The sequence below is a fragment of the Notechis scutatus genome, chromosome 1 (genome assembly GCF_049901735.1).
Source record: "Notechis scutatus isolate UNSWTSFEM ecotype Mainland chromosome 1, rNotScu1.2, whole genome shotgun sequence".
Taxonomy (NCBI): domain Eukaryota; kingdom Metazoa; phylum Chordata; class Lepidosauria; order Squamata; family Elapidae; genus Notechis; species Notechis scutatus.
In genome coordinates, this window is record NC_142009.1 from 40,386,695 (window position 1) to 40,406,859 (window position 20,165).

The window sequence follows — 20,165 nt, forward strand, 5'->3', positions numbered from 1 at the left end:
GCTGGCAAATAAAGGAGACTGCCATTTCTCTTTCTGGTGCATCGTTAAAGCTTCCCAGGCATGTTGCACTACCTGCAGGGTGGCTGTTTTTTACTCTGTTTTGTGGATGCTTCCTACGTGTTTAGCACTTCATGAGGTAGCTGCTTTGCGCTAATGCCATTGGCACCTTCCGGGTATTTGGGCAGGAAGGCCAGGTGCAGCTAGTAGCTGCCTCCCAAAAAATCAGGATGGCACTTTTGGTTGGTAATAGGAGCAAGAAGACAGGAAAGCTCAGCTAGGTCAACAAGGGCTGTGGAGTGCAGAGAACCCAAAAGGCAAAGGGAACGGATAGGTGAGGACCTGCAATGCCACTGCCATAAGTGCAGGTGGATTGCAAAGTGCCAAATTTTGATGATATAGTCATGAAGTTGCTGCAATGTCTGTAACTACGGACGCAGATCGTAAGTCCCTTTCATTCAAATCTGTCAGACAAACAGTTGTAAATTGAGAACTCCCTACATTTGGAAGTATCCCATGCAAGCAAATCTTCATACCAAGAAAGAACTGATATATACATTTCAAACTTTATTAAAATTCACCGTGTGTAAAAAAATGATTACATGTGAATATATACAAACATACACTCTTGTATTCAAAAGTTACCTGGCAGCCTAGACATAAAAATTATCAGATACTTCAACAAACTTTAAGACATCCAAAATGACATTACTAAGTTACATCAGAAATCGTGACGAAGGAATAGACTAATTATGACTTTTAATAGAATCTTTATAGCTTCAAAATGCAATGATATGCCAGTTTAGTAGAAAGATTGCTTAAAGATTCAGACACTTTTACAAAATAGCAGTCCATGATATTATCTTCTGTCAAATTTTATTCATTTACCAGTCTTCATTTCATTTCATGTTAAAGATGTTACGAGTTTAGTTCTCTCTGTATTTCATTCATTTCCTTTATCTGAAGACAAAAAAAGTTATTTCTTAATGAGTTGCCTTTTTAATAATTTCTGCCAGTACAAACAATACTAATCTGTCTCTGATGTGGACAGCTTTTTCTATGCCATAATTGTGCAAACAAATATGAATACATACCATCTTCAATTTTACATTAAGTATATGCAATTTAACTCATGTTTGCAAGCACAGTATGAATAAAAAACATAGATTTTAAGACTGCTACAGTAACTGTTTCACTACAGAATTATCTCACACTATGTTTGCTTTTCACTACAAAAAAGCTTTCACAAGTTAATCATATTAAACATTCTCCCAATATTAAAAAAACGGAATAGTTATACACATGCCTGTGAACTTATACAGCAATGAAACACTGGATGTTTATTACGTGAATCGAATCATTCTTACTGAAATATTCTTAACTATTAAAGCTAGTTTATATCTTTACAGTAGTCCACAACTTATGACCATTTATTCAGCGACTGTCTGAAATTACAACACTTGAAATGACTGATGTTATGACCATGACTGAGGTTACAGCTGTTGCAGTGCCCCCGTAGTCACATGATTTTGATCTGGGTGCTTGGCAACTTGTCTGCACTTAACAGGTTGCAAAGCACCCTGTAATTGGGTGATTGTCATATGCAATCTTTCCTGCCAGCTCCCCCAGAAGAATTTTGCAGGGAAAGTTGCAAATTATTGCTATATGCCAAGAAGACTCCCTCTTTGAAACTGGCTAAAAAAGATCCATGCCAAAATCTAAGCTGTATTTTCAGTCTTCAAGTAGAGAAGCGAGTCTGTTCACCTGTGGGCTGAAAATCCCTCACCCTGTTAAAATCCAAATGATATTTTCATCCAACAAGTGAAGACAGTCTCTTCTGTCTCTCCACTCAGTGGCTGAAAATCTTGCCTGGATTTCAGCATGAAGTATTTGCATTGCTTGTCTCTCCACTCAGGGCCAAAAATCCAAGCAAGACTCCCCAACTTGCACGCAGCCTGCACTAGGCCCATTAAGGCCTCCCCCACCTTCTTGAGCCACCTTGTGCTCTTTATCTGGCACTCTGTTCACTTAACCGGTAAGATCACTTAACCATGACTGGGAATGCTGGAATGTCAGTCACTGTGTGAACAATTGGGATTCCAGGGGTCTTAAGTCAAAAACTATTTGTAATTAAATATAACATTTGTATCACAGTTTAAAAAATTACCTCAGCTTTTTCATACTTGCCCCTGTTTCTTCGGGTAAATATCTGCATGAAGAAAACAAAACAGCTCAGGTATTTTTCTATTCCAACACATTCAACAATCCAATTTAACAGAATACAAATAGAATAATCCAGAAACTATTGATGCCTATTATCCACATGACCTATTGCATAGTCACCTATAAAACCATTCCATATTACTCGTGAAACGTAGTCTTCAGCTCCCCTATTTGTGCTATTACAGGTTAATATCACTATTACAGGTTAATATCACTTTTTCACTTAAAGTCTGTGCTAATTTTGAAGAGTGGGAACAGATCTGAATCTTTGGAGGTTATTGTACTGCTAGTCAGTGTAGGCTAAGGGATGGATCATCTGGTGATTTCTAGATGTTCTGAACTCCCACTGAGGTAGTTTAAATGTTTCATGGATAAACGTTTAATTCTAGCAGTCAGGAATAATTTTACAAAATATTGAGGACAGCAGATTCCCTGAACCTTTTGTGGAAAGTACTGAACCAGAGAGATCAATGGTAATATAAAATCTGTTAAAATAACTAAAAAAATACGAAACTAAAATATAACAAGACTAAAATAAAATTACACATTGCATAATACCTCATCCACCCCACCCCAATGTTATAAAGAATCGTGGCATATGAAATGAGTGTTTTTTGCTGGCTTTAAATAGCTGTTCAAATTCCCTGGATAGCTCCTATAGTTTTAGCTTCTATGGCAGGAATGTTCTATCACTAACATAAATAGTAATACCATAACAGACAGAATTGTAGTGAAAACTTTTTTAAACTTATCATAAATTTATCTTACATCTTTATTTGTCCAGACTGGCTTATTAGTTTCAAACATTACTACCCCATAAGAATGCCATACAGGTAGTCCTCGACTTACAACCATTCATTTAGTGACTGTTAAAAATTACAATAGCACTGAAAAAAGTGACAATCTTTTTCTCACCTATGACCGTTGCAGCATCCCCGTGGTCATGTGATCAAAATTCGGATGCTTGGCAACTGGTTCATATTTATGACTATTGCAATGTTCCAGGGTTATCTGATCATTTTTTATGACTTCTGACAAGCAAAGTCAATGGACAAGCCAGATTCATTTAACAACCATGTTACTAACTTAACTGCAATGATTCACTTTACTGTGGCAAAGAAGATCATAAAATGGGGGAAACTTCACTTAACAACTGTTTTGCTTAGCAACAAAAATTTTGGGTAATTGTGGTCCTTGAGCACTACCTGTATTTATTTTAGATATAATAAATGATGTCTAATAGCCAACATACCTATCAAGTTTCTTCCACCAATATCTATAGAGGTGAAAAAGTCAATGACATACCTGGGGTTTTGATATTCAGTTTTACAAAGTCCTAAGTAGCTGTTGATAATCTTCAGTTTTAACAATACAGGATTTATGGTTTATCATGGACTGACTGAATGGCCCAGGGGAGAAATGGAAGGTTCAAGAGTTGTCTAAAACAGTAGTATTTATGTTTATCTACCCTAGGATACTTTTTATTTGAGCATCAGAATTAAGATCTTCTAAATAAGAAAAACATACCAGTACAAGAATACCAGCCACTATTGCCAGGACCACAACCACAATTACAGCAATAACTCCAGGAGTCAAACGTTTCATTGTAAACTCGGGTGCTTTGTCATCAACATAATATATTACTGTGTTCTCCAATTTAAGAGGTTTTTCTGCAACAGTAGTAATGATTGGGTCCTCTTTGACCTGAAAGACCAGGAACATTAATTATTCATTTTTTTTAAAAAATACAACTACTGAAATAGAGCATAAATTCATGCCAATAATTCCACTTTACTTTCCTTTAAAAGCTCCACATACTTACATCTTTCTCAAAATAATATGCTACATCAGCTATATCCACATCAGTATTTCCTTTTTCTGAAGCATTTTGTTTGAGATGGACAATAATTAAAGGTTTCTCATACTGAAAGAAAAAAAAAACTTCCTTCACATAAAATCATGTTATCAAGTTTAAACATAATTTTTCTGTTTTATTTTCAGTAGTTAATCAGGCCTTTTAAACCCCTATTTCATAAATAGTTCAAAATTTCAATTAAATTAACAAAATATTTTAGATGAGGTCTTGATATAGTACAATTACATATTCAGAATGGACATTGCCCCTTTAATCAGGATAGATTCTAAACCTTCAAAGGTAAAATTTATATGCCCCCATGAAAGAACCCAAAGTAATATTTCCAAGAAAATATCTAATAACTCTTATACGTACCATAACACTTATGTGCTTTTCATCCAAAAGGTAACGGTCCTTAAAGTTTTTTCCAATAGTACTGGGAATTAAGGAAAGAAATTAAGAAACTCTGAAAGATCTTTATGACACAATTTACTACTGAAACCCATATCAATCCCTCCATCACTTTCCCCCTATGAAAACTAGCTGGATAGTAGTTTTGAGCAACTTGGTTATTTTATACTTCAATACATAAGCTAAGCAGAGGTGGTATTCAGCAGATTCTGACTAGTTCTGAAGAACCGGTAGCAGAAATTTTGAGTAGTTCGGAGAACTGGTGGTAATGTTGTGGTTCACCGGCAGCCAGTGTGGATGGCAGAGGTATTGGACAGTGAGGACGAAATGGAACCAGTCAGGGAGTCTGGCAAGGACTTGGATGAGGGTCCTGCATGGGATGGGCCAGGACCATCTGAGAGTGGGGTGCTGCCTTTGGAGCCTTCAGAGCAGCAGCGAAGCAGAAGACCCCAGGGAGCCTGTTCCCAGTGCACGTGCACGCAGAGCTGCAAGAAGGCGAGAGCAGCTGAAGTAGCAGGGGCGACTCGGGACTAAGGCTGGGAGGTGATTGCCACTCCCATCAGGAATAAAAGTCAGCCCTCGGTGATGTGCTCTTTGCAGGAAGCAAAGAAGTTCATTAGATTCTGATTCCTCAGTGAAGCCCTGCGAACTCTGGCTTGTTTTTGTTGGAACTCCTGTCAGTTTATATTCTAAGTAATTGGACTTCTGTTTCTTGGCAGCATTCTGCAGCACTGAAAAGCATGCTCTTATCTGGAGGAACTGTGTCTAATGAGTTTTGGCTGGGAATGCAAGTAATTCCCAGTGTCGCATTAAAAAAGGTTTTACTTTTAAATTCAGTTGATGTTTTATTAAGTTTGACAAAGCCTGGGTCAGAACAGGTAACCTTCCCCCAAGAGTGGGGAAGGAATGGAGATTTTATAGTATCCTTTCCCTGGAGTGGAGTGGGAATGGAGATTTTGCAATATCCTTCCCTTGCCATGCCCACCAAGCCACACCCACAGAACCGGTAGTAAAAAATGTTGAATCCCACCACTGGAGCTATAGTTTAATAAATCAGAATGTTAACAAAATTAGCATAAGAAGTCCATTTGCTCATGTTTTGTCTATTTCTTTGCAAGATTAGATAAGTGAGCCAGGAAAAAGATAGCCTCCAGGGCTGACACATATAGTATCTGAACCCAGTTTATTCTATGCTTTATTAGACACAAAAGGTTTGAATAATGACAGATGCCAACTAATTTTATATTTTTTATGATCTCTTGTTTTGGTGTAAGACATCATAATCTTGTAATTAGGAATCATGCACAGCACATTGTGTCAAACATTTTATTTTTAACTACATTGTGAAAATCATCTATTAAATTGCTACACTTAAGTAGACAGTGATAATTACCAAGACATACCTTTCAATAGCAGCTTTGTCTAAGTCTGTATTACTGTCAGGATATTTTGCTTCAATAATAATCCAGCTAAAAATAAAATATAAAACATTAATCACAAGGTTAAGAAATAGGGCACTCAACTTGTGCATTTCTAATTTTTGGTCTTAATTTGTTAATGATCAACTTGTCAGTATAAACTATTAAAATGTTACTAATTGATGTTTTAACCTTAAAGCAGAATGGTACAACATATAGATCTCAAATAAATTCAATTTTAAATCAGGAGGTTTACCTTGTCCTTACTACTTCTTGGCATGTAATGTTTTGATCACTCTTGTCAGTTCTTCGCACTCCAGCACTGTTTACACACCAACAGGTCTTTGTTCCATTGCATTGTTTAGGTTTGAAGAAGCCATTTGCATCACATTCTGGATCATATATGCCATCATTGTCTACATATGCATGTTCTGGTCTTTCTGTTCTACCTGATTTTAAGCCAGCCACTTCTGCTTTCATCAATAGGCATTTTGAAGTCACTAAAAGATAATAAAAACAGTCAAGAGTAACTGGATCATGTTAACCTAAATATTTTTGTCAGAAAGCAGCGGAAATAGTGAAATTTGTTCAGTTCTTATACTTACATGTCTGACAGTTCACTGTGATATCAAATCCAATTGATTTACACTGGCATACACCATTAAGAATAGAACAATTTGTTGTCCGTTTGTTCTTCTCACATTTACATCCTTCTGTAATATTCAAACCAAATAATTACAAAATAGCCCTTTGAATTCTGCACCAAATAGATAACTATCTCTATTTTTTGTAGTAGATACCTACAAAATCATCCTACTTCAGGGAAAAATGCCAAAAGAAAATTCAAATTAATTACACTTTGGAATTCTGACTCTGTAATAGCTAATACCATATACCATATCTGAAATTTTCTCCATATTGCAAGAATCATAACGATTCTTGAGTTGGCTTTAAAGCAGAGCATATATCCGCTATTCTAGATAACATTTTTATGTATCATGTTCATCATTATAGATATCTTTAACTAATAAACTCAGAGGAAAAATCTCAAAAATATTAATTTTGATGTTGTTTCGGTTAAAAATATAATTCCAATTCAAATCAAAGGTCTCAGGGATTGCCAAAGCCGCTACTTTTAACATTTATTCTGTAGACCTCTTCTGAAGAGTAACTGTTATCTCTACACACTTTAGACTCGTAGTTCAGAGCCCATAATATCTGGTTCTGCAAAAACTAGTAGTACAGTATATAGGTAAACCTCTTTCTCAAATGTAGTATACCTTTCTCCCATTAAAGTAGTATTTAAAAAAAATCAGCTGAAAACTCCCAACTCCCAAAAAAATCAGCTGAAAACTCTCCACCCACTTCAGTGAAAAAAAAATTACCTGGGAAGGAACAGCAAAGTGTATTTTAGTGTTTAACAGGCATTAGCAGTTTTACTTCCTTTTAAAACCAGAGTTTAATTTTCTAATAATCAGCTCTAGAAAAGTATATTCTTTTTGGACATATACAAAACCAAAACTATCCTGTTACAATTTGGTAAGAACATGTGTATGCTTGAATGAAAATGAAAGAAAAAAAATCCCAAGATGGGGGAGAGGAAGCAATGGTGGTTTCTACAGGTTAGCTTCCAATCATAAAAAAAAAGACTCCATGTTGTACTTGACTGTAACTATGTAGTCACAACCATGCTTTCTCAACTATCCAAAAATGCTTTCTTCTGGGAGATTTTGTGACTTCACAATTGATCCTATAACCCTAATATTCTCTGGTTATCCAAGCATTAACCAGACAATCCCAAGTTCTGACAAGGTTAAGCAGGAACCATCTACTTTTCAGTCATTTATATACTTAAAGATAGCAGTAGCACTTAAACTTATATACCACTTTGCAGTGCTTTACAGGCCAGCCCTTTCTAAGCGGTTTATAGAATCAGCATATTGCCCCAACAATCTGGGTTCTCATTTTACGACCCTGGAAGGATGGAAGTCAACCTTGAGCCTGGTGAGATTCGAACTGCCAAACTGCAGGTAGCCAGCAGTCAGCAGAAGTACCCTGCAGCGCTGCACTCTAACCACTGCACCACCACAGCCCATAGATGTTTTTTCACTCTCATTTAAGCATGACACAAGCATGCCCTTCTGAAAACATCCTTATTCTGCCTTGGACTCTGCCTTTATATTCTCCCCAAACCATGAATGAAACAGCGTTGTCTGCTGCACCAGTATTAAAACAATATTTCACCCCTTATTCTGAAACCAAGTTGAATAAAAGCTTCTAGGCTTGTCATCTATTACCTTGGAGAAAAGTCAGATGACTCCAGCAGCTTAAAACAGACACAAACCATGAAAAATGGGGACAGCAAACTACACCAGTATAGCCTTGAACCAACTTAAGATGAATGGCTAGAATTTCAACACAAAAGTAGGGAAACACCTTAAGAAAACTTTAAAAGAGCTCAGATAATGCAAAGCTACTATATTCGAGGCTTTGCAAACCAGTAAACGACACAGAACCTTCCATTTTAGCTGAGAGTTAAGATGGAGTTGCCACTGATCTACATCTAATACCATTATTGGTACATGGGCACTTTGTCTATTTACACTGATTTTTAAAAAATCTACCTGGATTTAGTTTAATAAAAATTAAGCATGTTAAGAGTTCTGCCAGTCTTTTTTTTTTTTTTTTTTTTTGCGAGTAAATCCATGAAGGAAGTTTATGGCTAAGTTTATTAAGTTAATTTCTTAAGATGATTCTAAAACGAATCTAATGTTTAAATTATTTAAGATAGAAAGTTTCCATCCCTCGGAGAAAAGTGATACGGAAAGTTTCGTGCCGAAGGAAAGTTTGGGGACTCCAAATGAGCCCCCCCCCTTCCAGGGACGACTGGAATTGCCCGAGCGCCATGGCGCTACAGGGCGTTGGCTCCACGCGTCTGCCTCCAACTCTCCGGGAGTCTCCAGGGACAACCTGTTTCGAACTGGCTCCAACCCGCTCCAGAAGTCGCGGTCAAGAAAGTCCGGCCACCGCTATTCCTGTCCACCGACATGAAAGCAACCTGCCCCTTCCTCCACGTGAAGGACGGGAATCTCGACGAGGTGCCATTTTGTGCGGGGTTCCACTTCCCTAAGGCGTTGCCCTCGCACGCAAGAAAATTAGGAGCTGAAAGAGAAAAGTCAGGAAAACCCGCCGAAGGAAGACAAACCTTGGCTCCACACGGTAGCGGCGAGCGCCAAAAGCGCTCCCAGGAGGAAAGCAGCCTTAGAAGGAAATCCCATCGTCCGCGATGTCAGAAACCAGGTAGACGGCAACACTAATAGGTGCTGGCGACACTCCGGTCTCTGTGTCTTCGCTTCACCCTTTCCTCCCCTTTTCTCTCAAGCTGCTCAGCAAGTTCCGCAGGAAAACTGAGCTCCTTTCAGCCGGCCGCGCCCGCCTCCTCAGGTTACACCTGGTTTCCCACACACACACACTTCGCCTCAGCACCTGCGCTGTACCCACACTACTTCCGCTTCTCCGAAGGTGAACCTGCGAATCTCGTTGGCTCCGAGCTCTTATAGCTCACAACGCCACTTGCACGAAACTGGGAGCGGCCGACGGGCGGGGTTGGTGCAACAGAGCGACGAGGACTCACCTGCGTGCCCGACTAGCCATATATAGACTTTTCCGGGTGAAATACATTGCGGGAAGGAGGTGATACAATGTTGGAGTGTTTCTAGGGCAGTATGTGAGGTAACAATAGGCGAGGCGGTTTGAATATTCTAAAACGCCTTATCAACCGTCGGGGAGATTTGTTCCATTGTGGTTTCCTTGGTGTCTTTTTTTAGTTTTTTTTTTTTTTACCAATCTTGAGAGGACCAATTTGTTTAGAATCCACATTTACAGTGGAGATCATAGAAAACAAATTGGAAAAAAATGGTTTAAAACAGGTGAATCCATTTAGTGAAGAATTGTGTCGTTTTAGATGTGACAAAGGCTCGGTTGTATACACTTTAGATTTTCACAATGCTGAGTTTAACATTTTGCTCAAATAGTTCATCATACAAATTAATAATAAAAGAAACACAAAACCATCAGTGACCTATCAAGGATTTGTGATGAGCATCCTTGACAAACGAGCTCCCCTCCCCCCCCAAGGCTGGCTCTTGGTATTAAAGCATTATTTTTTATCTAAAGTGTTAAATATATCTAGAATTCAAAAATATAAAAATGATGCAAAGTCAAATTAATAATAGGGTAAAGATACTTGAAAACTGCAGGTATTAAGTGCCTTTAAATGTAAGGGTGATTTTTTTTCTTAAATTTTTTTTCTTAAAATTTATATCCACAAAGATGTTTTTCTTCCTTTCTATACTTTCACCTGAATAAATTAGGGCTCTTGTTTGTATTTACATGTTGGTTTTTATTATCTTGTACTAGATTTATGAGGACAAACTGAGAAATGTACTCACCTTTGAAAATGCTTGAGCTCCATATTTAAGGATGTGACAGAATGATTTGAGACATTTGTATTCAGAGGTAGATATAAATATTTATTGCTTAACATGTAGTTCTTTGTTAAGATGACACATTTCTTAATAAACATATAATTCAAACATTCAGAGAAATCAGGACTATCTTTATTTGCCTGTTCTGCATTGTACAGCTTTGTGATCTGGAAAGTCAGAATAAATATCTATTAGAATTTTCACAACTTCCAGATTCCCATAGCATCACAATAATTTAGCATTCCAATAATTTATTTATTTACTGTGTTTCTATTTCACTTTCCTAACAAAAAAAAATTCTTAGATAACTTGCATCCGAAAAAAATGAAAATATAGCACAGGTAATCGACTTAACAACAGTTCATTTAGTGTCTCTTCAAAGTTACAACGGCATTGAAAAAAATTGTTTATGATTGTTTTTCATACTTATGACTATTGTAGCATTCCCATGGTCACAATGATCAAGATGATTTATGACAGTTGCAGTGTCCTGGGATCAAGAGATCATCTTTTGTAACCTACTGACAAGCAGAGTCAGTGGGGAAGACAGATTCACTTAACAACCATGTTACTAACTGAACAACTGCAGTGATTCACTTAACTGGCAAGCAAGGTTGTAAAATGGGACAAACTCACTTAACAAATATCTCACTTAGCAACAGAAAATTTGGGTTCAATTGTGGGCATAAGTTGAGGCCTACCTCTAGTCATCATCCAATTTACAAACTAAAAAGACCATTTTTTAAAAGTTGACTGAGAGTAAAATGTACATCAAACAAGGAAGTGAGGTTGCAAGAGTTAAACGTATGTATGTATGTATGTATGTATGTATGTATGTATGTAAATATAATTAGTACTAGGTTGATCTCTGTTCTCTCTTTAGCTTGAATCATGCAAATTTTCAGTGACTTATGGTATTCTACTAGATGAGGGCAAATTCTTAAAATCCCATCCTTTCATTTGTACAACCATTATTTTTCCTTCTTAAATTCAGTTTTAATAACCTCAATGATAAAAATAAAATGCTTATATGTGAAAGTTTTACAAATAAATGGCCTTAGTACCACCAAAACGTGCTGGAATGAGGAATACTAAACTAATCATTCTCCATGGAATAATTTTTCCAATTATATGCATCTAATACTTCCCATAGCTGTGGAATCACTAATGGTTATGCCAATTGCTTCTCCACTCACAAGTACATAATATGTGGTAGCAGAAAGTTTACCCTATTTCAACATACATTCTCGTTTTACAAAACGTGTGGAAGAATTGGAATGAGAAACAAATAAAAATTGGCAAGTAATTTCTGCTTGTTGTCTTTCTTCCTTTTTCTTTCTTTCTTCTCCATTACTTTCTATTTTTATCTTATTCATATTGTTTCCTAGATACAGAAAAATTATAAATGTTTAAATTTGAATGCTTTTTAAAAAGTTTTGACAATATGCCAAAAATTTTGATTGCTGGCAAGAAAAACCTTTCAAAATTAGTTATACTTTAAGAATGCATTTTTAAAAATACTTTTATACAACTTTTAAATTATATAATTATGACAACATAAGTATGTTTATGTGGTAGTGAAACTGCATTAAGTAAATTTATTTATAGATTTAAAGATACAAGTTTCTCATTTACAATAAAATACGTTGCAGGATCTGATCTTGAGTCGGTCACTGGGACCAAAGTTTATTCTTCCAAACTTTCAGGCTTGTGCTGTGGAGCCCATCATCAGAGAACCTCTCTCTCTTCAGCATGAGCCTAAAAGTTTAAAACAATAAACCTTTGGTGACCAATTCAGATCGGATCAGAGATGGTATTCAGCAGGTTCTGACCAATTCTGGAGAACCGGTAGCAGAAATTTTGAGTAGTTTGGAGAACCAGCAAATACCATCTCTGACTGGAGATTTTACAGTATTCTTCCCCTGCCACGCCCACCAAGCCACACCCACAGAACCAGTAGTAAAAAAATTTGAATCCCACCACTGGATCGTATCCTGCAACATTATGCCTGGGACACATGTTTGCCTTCATTCGTAATAAGACATGTTTCATACAATACAACTAAGACAGTCCAAGCAGAGCTGACAGAGATCCCAGGTGTGCCTTAGGACATTTGAACAGGAACAAGAGAGGAGGAGGAGGAACAGGCAAAGATCAGCAGGATGATAATGCGTAACAGAAAAGAAAGCAAAGGGCAAGGGGTGGATACTAGACAGGTAATTCAACATCATTGAAATCCTTTCTCTGCTAGATGGAGGAAACTAATGTAATTTTCGTTTGGTGTTAATAGAAACAGCCAGTTTTCATAACATATTTTGTCAAACAGCTTGCAAATCTCTCGCTTACTCATCACACACTGTCTATTTTTTAATGATCAAATAGAATTTCAGAAGATTAGTATCATTGTCCAAATGATATAGAAATTGTTTCACACAGTCTGAAGTAAAAATAATTGTATGAAATTTTAAAACACACTTGAACTTTTTAAGTTACAAATCAGATGTCTATTCTAATTTTGGAGAATTCTACTTATTCAATCATGTGACTTGTATAGCTGCCCAATGCATAAAATGAATGGATTTTAAAATGATAAAAAATACTTCCCAAAACCAAACAGAATTGATTGGCATCTAGGAATACCTATTAATATATTACAACAACACCCTTTAGAGATGGACTCAACACTCTGGCTTCATACCTATAGGAACAGCCAGGTCTTCAGTACTTTACAAAAGGATAGGCCTATTCAGGGGAGATGCTGCAACAAAGAATGCACATTTCCTGGGTCACATCACATAGCAATGCTTGATGGACAAGACCCGCCAACTCTGTCTGATTGGATGGGACAAGCAAAATTAATGGGAGTTGGGTGGCACCACAAGGAACTCAGCTATTAACCATACATACTTTCTCAATTTTAAATGACATCACGCTGGTCTATGCTTACCTGAATGCTGTGCTGTCCTGTAATAAGAATTACAAATTATTTAAATGGTATCTTAGTCAAATCCACCCTTGTGTTAAAGGTGAGAACCAGCTGGCTATATTGCATGCTGGGGCTTGGAGACATTAAAATTTCAAGTTGGCAGGTATCAAGAAGTTCTCTTCTTAGGGTCAAAGGTTCACCATATAGCCTATTCCCTCCCCCATATTAGCTTTAGGCAAAACTATGTCAGTGCTGTCTGTCATCTCAATTGGTGTCTTTATCTAATGCTCAAGTGTGACACATAGTCATTTCCTTCCCTATTCGTCCTCAGTAATATTAGTAACACAGAACAGAAGAATCCTTTTTACCTGATATGTTTTCACCTGATGTCTATTCATCAAGTATCCAGGAAAATTTTCATGTTTAAATCTTTCTAAGATTCTACTTAGGGAAACTTTAATTTAAAAAGACCTGCTTCTTTATCAAAGCGTTTAGGGCGCAGTCCTATAATGAGGATCTAGCTGGTAAGGGAAATATAGTATTTAACAAAACTCTGACTACATTAATGGAACTAGAAAGGTGTGGTACAATACAATAGCTAAACTGTTATTGCAAAAAGGTGCCAGTGCAATAGCCAGAAAGAAAAGTGCCATGTAACTCATTTAGTCCATAACCAAGCTTACTGTAAAGAGAAAGCAACATATGATAGAACTGGCTTAAATGAAGAGACAAAAATAGGGGGAAAATCAATCTGGTATCAAACTTTTCAAGACATGTTTCAAAAACATAATCCAAGATACGGTATAAATCTATATCCAAATTTGTGGCATGGGATTATATCACTCTGGTGTTGCATTACATATATCTAAAGCTTAACTAAGGGGACGCAGTGACTCTGGCTAAGATGCTGAGCTTGTCGATCAGAAAGGTTGGCAGTTTGGTGGTTCAAATCCCTAGCGCCGCATAATGGAGTGAGCTCCCGTTACCTGTCCCAGCTTCTGCCAACCTAGCAGTTCGAAAGCATGTAAAAATGCAAGTAGAAAAATAGGGACCACCTTTGGTGGGAAGGTAATAGCGTCCATGCGCCTTCAACATTTAGTCATGCCAGCCATATGACCACGGAGATGTCCTCAGACAGCACTGGCTCTTTGGCTTTGTAACGGAGATGAGCACAGCCCCCTAGAGCTGGAAACGACTAGTATGTATGTGCGAGGAGAAAATTTACTAAAGCTTAACTAGATACAAAGATAAGCTAAATATACCAGAATGGCGCTATACTATTAGCTGATCATAAACACACAAGAACATGAATACATTGTTAATATCTCTATGTTAATATCTCTATAAACACAGAACCTTCTTGATAATTTTACTTGTGTGTTTTCCCCTCCATACTCTTTATAAGCTTTTCCCACAAAGTTAATAGGATCCATCCATTATCCCATTCTGTCCTAATTTTCTCAATAGGAGAGTTCTCTGCTCAGTCATTTATGTCCTGGTCATCTCCTGTTTGGACTATTGCAATGTGTTCTACACGAGACTACCCTTGAAAAACATCTGAAAGCTTCAGCTGGTACAAAATATGATCGTGAGCAATTTTGGATGCATAAAGAAGGATGCATGTAACACTTTTGCTCCATGAACTGCATTGAGTGCTAGTTTGCTTCCAGATCCAATTCAAGGTGTTGGTTGTGACTTACAAAGCCCTACATGGTATGGGCCCAGTCTACTTATAGAACCATCTTCATGAAATTATATTGACCCGTCTCACCTAGTCAAGCAGGGAAGGTATGTTGCAGACCCCATCATTTATTTAATATTTAATATTAATATATTAATATTTATATCAATATTTAAGAGCCATGATGGCCAAGTGGCTAGAATGAAGTATTGCAGGCTAATTCTGCTGATTATGGAATTCAATCCTGACCAGAGGTGGTATTCAGCAGATTCTGACCACTTCTGAAGAACCGGTAGAAATTTTGAGTAGTTCGGAGAACCGGTGGTAATGTTGTGGTTCGCCAGCAGCCAGTGTGGATGGCAGGGGTATCAGACAGTGAGGACGAAATGGAACCAGTCAGGGAATCTGGCAAGGACTTGGACGAGGGTCTTGCATGGGATGGGCCAGGACCATCTGAGAGTGGGGTGCTGCCTTCAGAGCAGCAGCGAAGCAAAAGACCCCAGGGAGCCTGTTCCCAGTGCACGTGCACGCAGAGCTGCAAGAAGGCGAGAGCAGCTGAAGTAGCAGGGGCGACTCGGGACTAAGGCTGGGAGGTGATTGCCACTCCCATCAGGAATAAAAGTCAGCCCTCGGTGATGTGCTCTTTGCAGGAAGCAAAGAAGTTCATTAGATTTTGATTCCTCAGTGAAGCCCTGCGAACTCTGGTTTGTTTTTGTTGGAACTCCTGTCAGTTTATATTCTAAGTAATTGGACTTCTGTTTCTTGGCAGCATTCTGCAGCACTGAAAAGCATGCTCTTATCTGGAGGAACTGTGTCTAATGAGTTTTGGCTGGGAATGCAAGTAATTCCCAGCGTCGCATTAAAAAAGGTTTTACTTTTAAATTCAGTTGATGTTTTATTAAGTTTGACAAAGCCTGGGTCAGAACAGGTAACCTTCCCCCAGGAGTGGGGAAGGAATGGAGATTTTATAGTATCCTTCCCCTGGAGTGGAGTGGAGTGGGAATGGAGATTTTGCAATATCCTTCCCTTGCCATGCCCACCAAGCCACACCCACAGAACCGGTAGTAAAAAATGTTGAATCCCACCACTGATTCTGACTCACTCTAGGTTGACTCAGCCTTCCATCCTTCCGAGGTCAGTAAAATGAGGACTCAGATTATTGGGGACAATATGCGAACTATAAACCACTTAGAGAGGACTGTAAAGCATATGAAGTGGTATATAAGTCTAAGTGCTATATTGCTATTTAAAATTCTCCAACTAGTAGGGTGCAGAAAGAGACTCCTCTGCCCTTACTCTGTTCCAAGCAAGGTTATGAAAGATTCTCCTGGCCTTCCTGAAAGGAGTCAGAGCATGGTTCTGCAGCCTTGTGTTGGGAGCACAGAGGATCACACAGTTGTGAGGCTGGCCAGAGCCCTGAAAGCCCTCCTTTCACTTTTAAATTTTATCAGCATTTAATCATCCTTGCTTTTTTCTAAATGTTTAACTTTTATATGTTTTTATATTTAATGTTTTCTTGAATACTGCCCAGATTCCTTTCCTGAAGGAGATTGGCAGTTCAAAAATGTGGAAAATAAATAATTGTGAGGGCATCTTATTGAAAGACTACCATATTCTCTGCTTCTATATGTTGGGCTCAGTTCCATTACTTCCAAACTCCCCATTCTGTGTGCAGGTTGCTTGTCTAGAACAGGGGTCCCCAAACTTGGCAACTTTAAGACTTGTGGACTTCAACTCCCAGGATTCTCCAGCCGGCTGGAGAATCCTGGGAATTGAAGTCCACAAGTCTTAAAGTTGCCAAGTTTGGAGACCTCTGGTCTAGAAAAAGCCTTTCCCCTTTTTCTTTTTTGCTTGCTGACCGTGATCACCCTTTGGATTTTGTTTGAGGATCAAACTTCAGAGATGTTTATCTTTCAAGCACAAGCTAGAAATCTACATATCAGAGGGGGCACATTCTATTGAGGAAGATATCAATAAACAAATCAATGATAAAGAGTTGGAGCAGCAATGAAAATCCCAGTTTGTGGAAGGTTGTGAACTAGTGTGTGCTAGAGCTCACTTGGAATATATGTGGCCTTTGTATTGATCTCTTTATAATATTACCTTGAATTTAATACTAAATACTGTATTATTTGTACCTCTTACATAATTCAAAGAATAATTTTGAAAGCATTCAATTAATAGCAGATGAGTGAGCAGACCTTATCAATCTCAGATGAACTGTAAAGAATAAAAAGTTAATATTTTCCTAACTTTGATGTTTTTAAGTATGAATAATTTTTATTGCCAGATCTTCAAGAGATTGGACAATCGTTTTCTGGAATGGTATATGATCTGTTATTTGAGCAAGGGAGGAACTAGAAAACCTCTTAAGTCCCTTCCAACCCTGTTATTCTATGTTTTTTGACATATCTTAAATTCTCATCCTCAATAGACTGTGTTTTCCTTCCTTTCTTTTTATGTGTTGTGTTCTAAAATAGATAATGAAAAAATAAAGAGATGTGAATATTTGTTTATAAGAATACTTCAGAGTTTTATAATGGTATGTAGCCAAGATCATTACAAATATTTTGTTGCCTGTATTGCTCTTCTGTATAGATTTTGTTTTGTTGAGACTTTTCTGTCCATATGCTGCAGTTACATAGACAGGTACATAAGATAGTTCACAAAGAATAAAAGCTAGTAGTATCAAAGGGAACAGCAATCCCAACATTATGCTGAGGTATTAGGGTGGGAAAAACTGCCCATGTTATTTTTATGAAAGTAGTGATATGTCTGACAGGCAATAGATACAGGTCCAATTGGCTTGCTTCATTCTTTAACTTTACATTCCAGTTTTCACAACTTATTTAACTGGCATTAATAAGCTATGAAAAGAATATATAAGCTGTAATGTAGAATAAATGTAGAACCAATTACAAATATAGGCCCTATTCCACTCTGTGATTCCTTTTCTTAGTAGCCCTTACAGATTTGGATTAAAATTTATATAAATTAAAAATAATCTGTTTAATGTATTGCTTCAACTGTTCTGGAAAGACTTTTTGATTTGTGACACAACCAGATTCTTATTAGAAGTAAATGGAAGAGAAAGGTTTAAATTGTGGGCTGTGGTCTAGAGAACTGTGACCACAGCGTGAATACCAAAAAAAAAAGGGGGGGGGTTCTTTCTGCTCCTAAACATGTAGGCCAGTCTGTATAAATGTAAAGTTTAAACATACAACACAAAATATTTAAACAAAGGAATTTTAAATGTGAATTATCCTCATCAAAGAATTGTTGATTAAAACTGTTTGGATGAAATGCTCTTTGTAGCCTTCATTACCTAAAATGCCAAATACATCAAGCAAGTTAAGACTTGACTTGGTAAATAATTTCTGTTTCAAAGAGAAAGTAGTTGCAGAGGAAGCGAAGAAAAGCTGAAATACATCATATCTTTTTATATCAAAAGACAATAAACTCTATTTCCTGAAACCAGAAGTTCATTAGGGTCAAAGTCTAATTTGTTCCTCAAAGTGTACTAACTCACAGGTTATTGTAAAGCAGTTTGTGTGTGTGTCACATCTTTAGCTTTCTACTACTAACAAGAAAACTAGACTAAAAGAATGGGCAATGGGGCTTATTTCTTCACATAAAGTAGTGTATGAGTGGGTTGCTGAACAAATCAAAATCATAAATAAACATGTTATTCTGTGACCAATCAATCGACCATTTAGTTTGTAATAATTAGTAGCTTCCCAACTTTTTTTAAGTCTTAAAGCAAAATATTAATCTTGAAAATATGGGTGCATATATGGCATAAACGTTGTGAGTGCTGTTGTGTTTCAGCCAGATATATCTAGATTCAGATTATGGTTCAGTGATTAAGATAACTCTGAGTCAGACAGTAACTCTACTGATATTGTAAGAAAAATATATAAACGTATGCCACCCTGAGCCTCCCCCAATAGAAAAACAGAATTAATTAAAATGAAAATAAATGGAGCTATTTACTATGGATTGGGTTCAAAAATTTCTCCATGTCATTCATAAATGATTGGAGTGAATAAATTAGAATATTTCCCCCCCTTTGTGATTGTGGAGAAGAGTGCTATATCTAACAATCTACATTTTATTACACCCAAAGTCCCAAGTTCCATTTCTGGCCCAGGGCTATTGAAAAGACATTTGGAAAAAAAAATGAACATGGGGACATAAGCTTAAACTTACCAGAGGGAAGTTCAAGAGGAATGTTAGAAAATGTTACTTCACATAAATAGTATAAGTTTGGAACCAACTTCCAGCAGAGCTGGCAGGTCAATCATCAGTAACTGAGTTTAAATGTGGTTGGGATAAACTCATGGCCACCACCCAATAAAAAAAATAAAAATAACAATAAACACACACCCACTCAAGGGCAGACTCAATGGACCACTAGGTCTTTTTCTGCCATCAGTTTTCTAGGTTTCTATAAACCATGGAGATCAACAATGTTGCAGTGTAGAATAGTCTTTTCAACTTGACACTTTCTAAATATGTTAAATGTCTGGGATGTTGGAATTATAACTCTACTGAGTTGGAAAACATTTGATTGGGAAAGGATTATATAGAAAATGTCAAGCTAAGATATAAAACAATTTATGATGCTTCCTGTAGTTAGAAGGGTTTACTTTCTGCTCCATTGTCTCTTCAATGTCCTTCAAAAGAGAAGTTTGAACGTCTATTAAAAATTGCTTAGTGCTATTTACTCCCATTTATACTTCTGTTCATCCTAGTCATTCTCCCAACTGTGGGATATCTTATGGCCTTTAAGAAATTTATATGCAGTAGAATTATTTTTCTACAATACAATAGATGTATCCTTGGAATTTCTGATACCGCCAGTACAATAGATGAATCCTTGGAATTTTTGATACCACCAGTATCAAAGAACTTGCCTGTTGAAATGGTTCTTTTAAGCAGTATATGAAACAAATTCTGTAGATCGTGATATATATTTACCAAGAACTGAGTCACCCCTTCTGTGGCTCAAACTGGGGATAGCCTGTAAGATAAGTATGTTTGCTTTCTAAATAGTAAGGCAAATAAAAGGACTGATCTGTTTATACTAGATGACTGATATATTTTATGTAAAATATTAGGCCTTATTAGACAGCAGCATTTAAGCTTTCATTTAAATAGCATTTGA

The 20,165-nt window shown here is 37.1% G+C and overlaps 1 protein-coding gene across 1 annotated transcript; it reads right to left on the reverse strand.

Moving 5' to 3' along the window:
• Positions 1-551: 551 nt before the first annotated feature.
• Positions 552-9,283, reverse strand: EPCAM (epithelial cell adhesion molecule). Its single transcript, XM_026684693.2, has 9 exons — positions 9,110-9,283; positions 6,510-6,617; positions 6,161-6,404; positions 5,890-5,955; positions 4,451-4,511; positions 4,043-4,144; positions 3,748-3,924; positions 2,165-2,206; positions 552-957 (listed from the first exon to the last, which is right to left on the reverse strand). The coding sequence occupies exons 1-9, from the start codon at positions 9,180-9,182 to the stop codon at positions 916-918; spliced, it is 915 nt and encodes a 304-aa protein (XP_026540478.1). The 5' UTR covers positions 9,183-9,283; the 3' UTR covers positions 552-915.
• Between the last annotated feature and the right edge of the window lie 10,882 nt (positions 9,284-20,165).

Bases quoted from the DNA above. Each gene is read 5' to 3' on its own strand.
- EPCAM (XM_026684693.2), bottom strand. From the start codon at position 9,182: ATGGGATTTCCTTCTAAGGCTGCTTTCCTCCTGGGAGCGCTTTTGGCG. The intron at 4,512-5,889 runs GTATGTCTTGGT...CTTAATTCCCAG, and splicing joins GACAAAGCTGCTATTGAAAG to TACTATTGGAAAAAACTTTA. The intron at 958-2,164 runs GTAATTTTTTAA...TTTTGTCTTCAG, and splicing joins GCAAGTATGAAAAAGCTGAG to ATAAAGGAAATGAATGAAAT.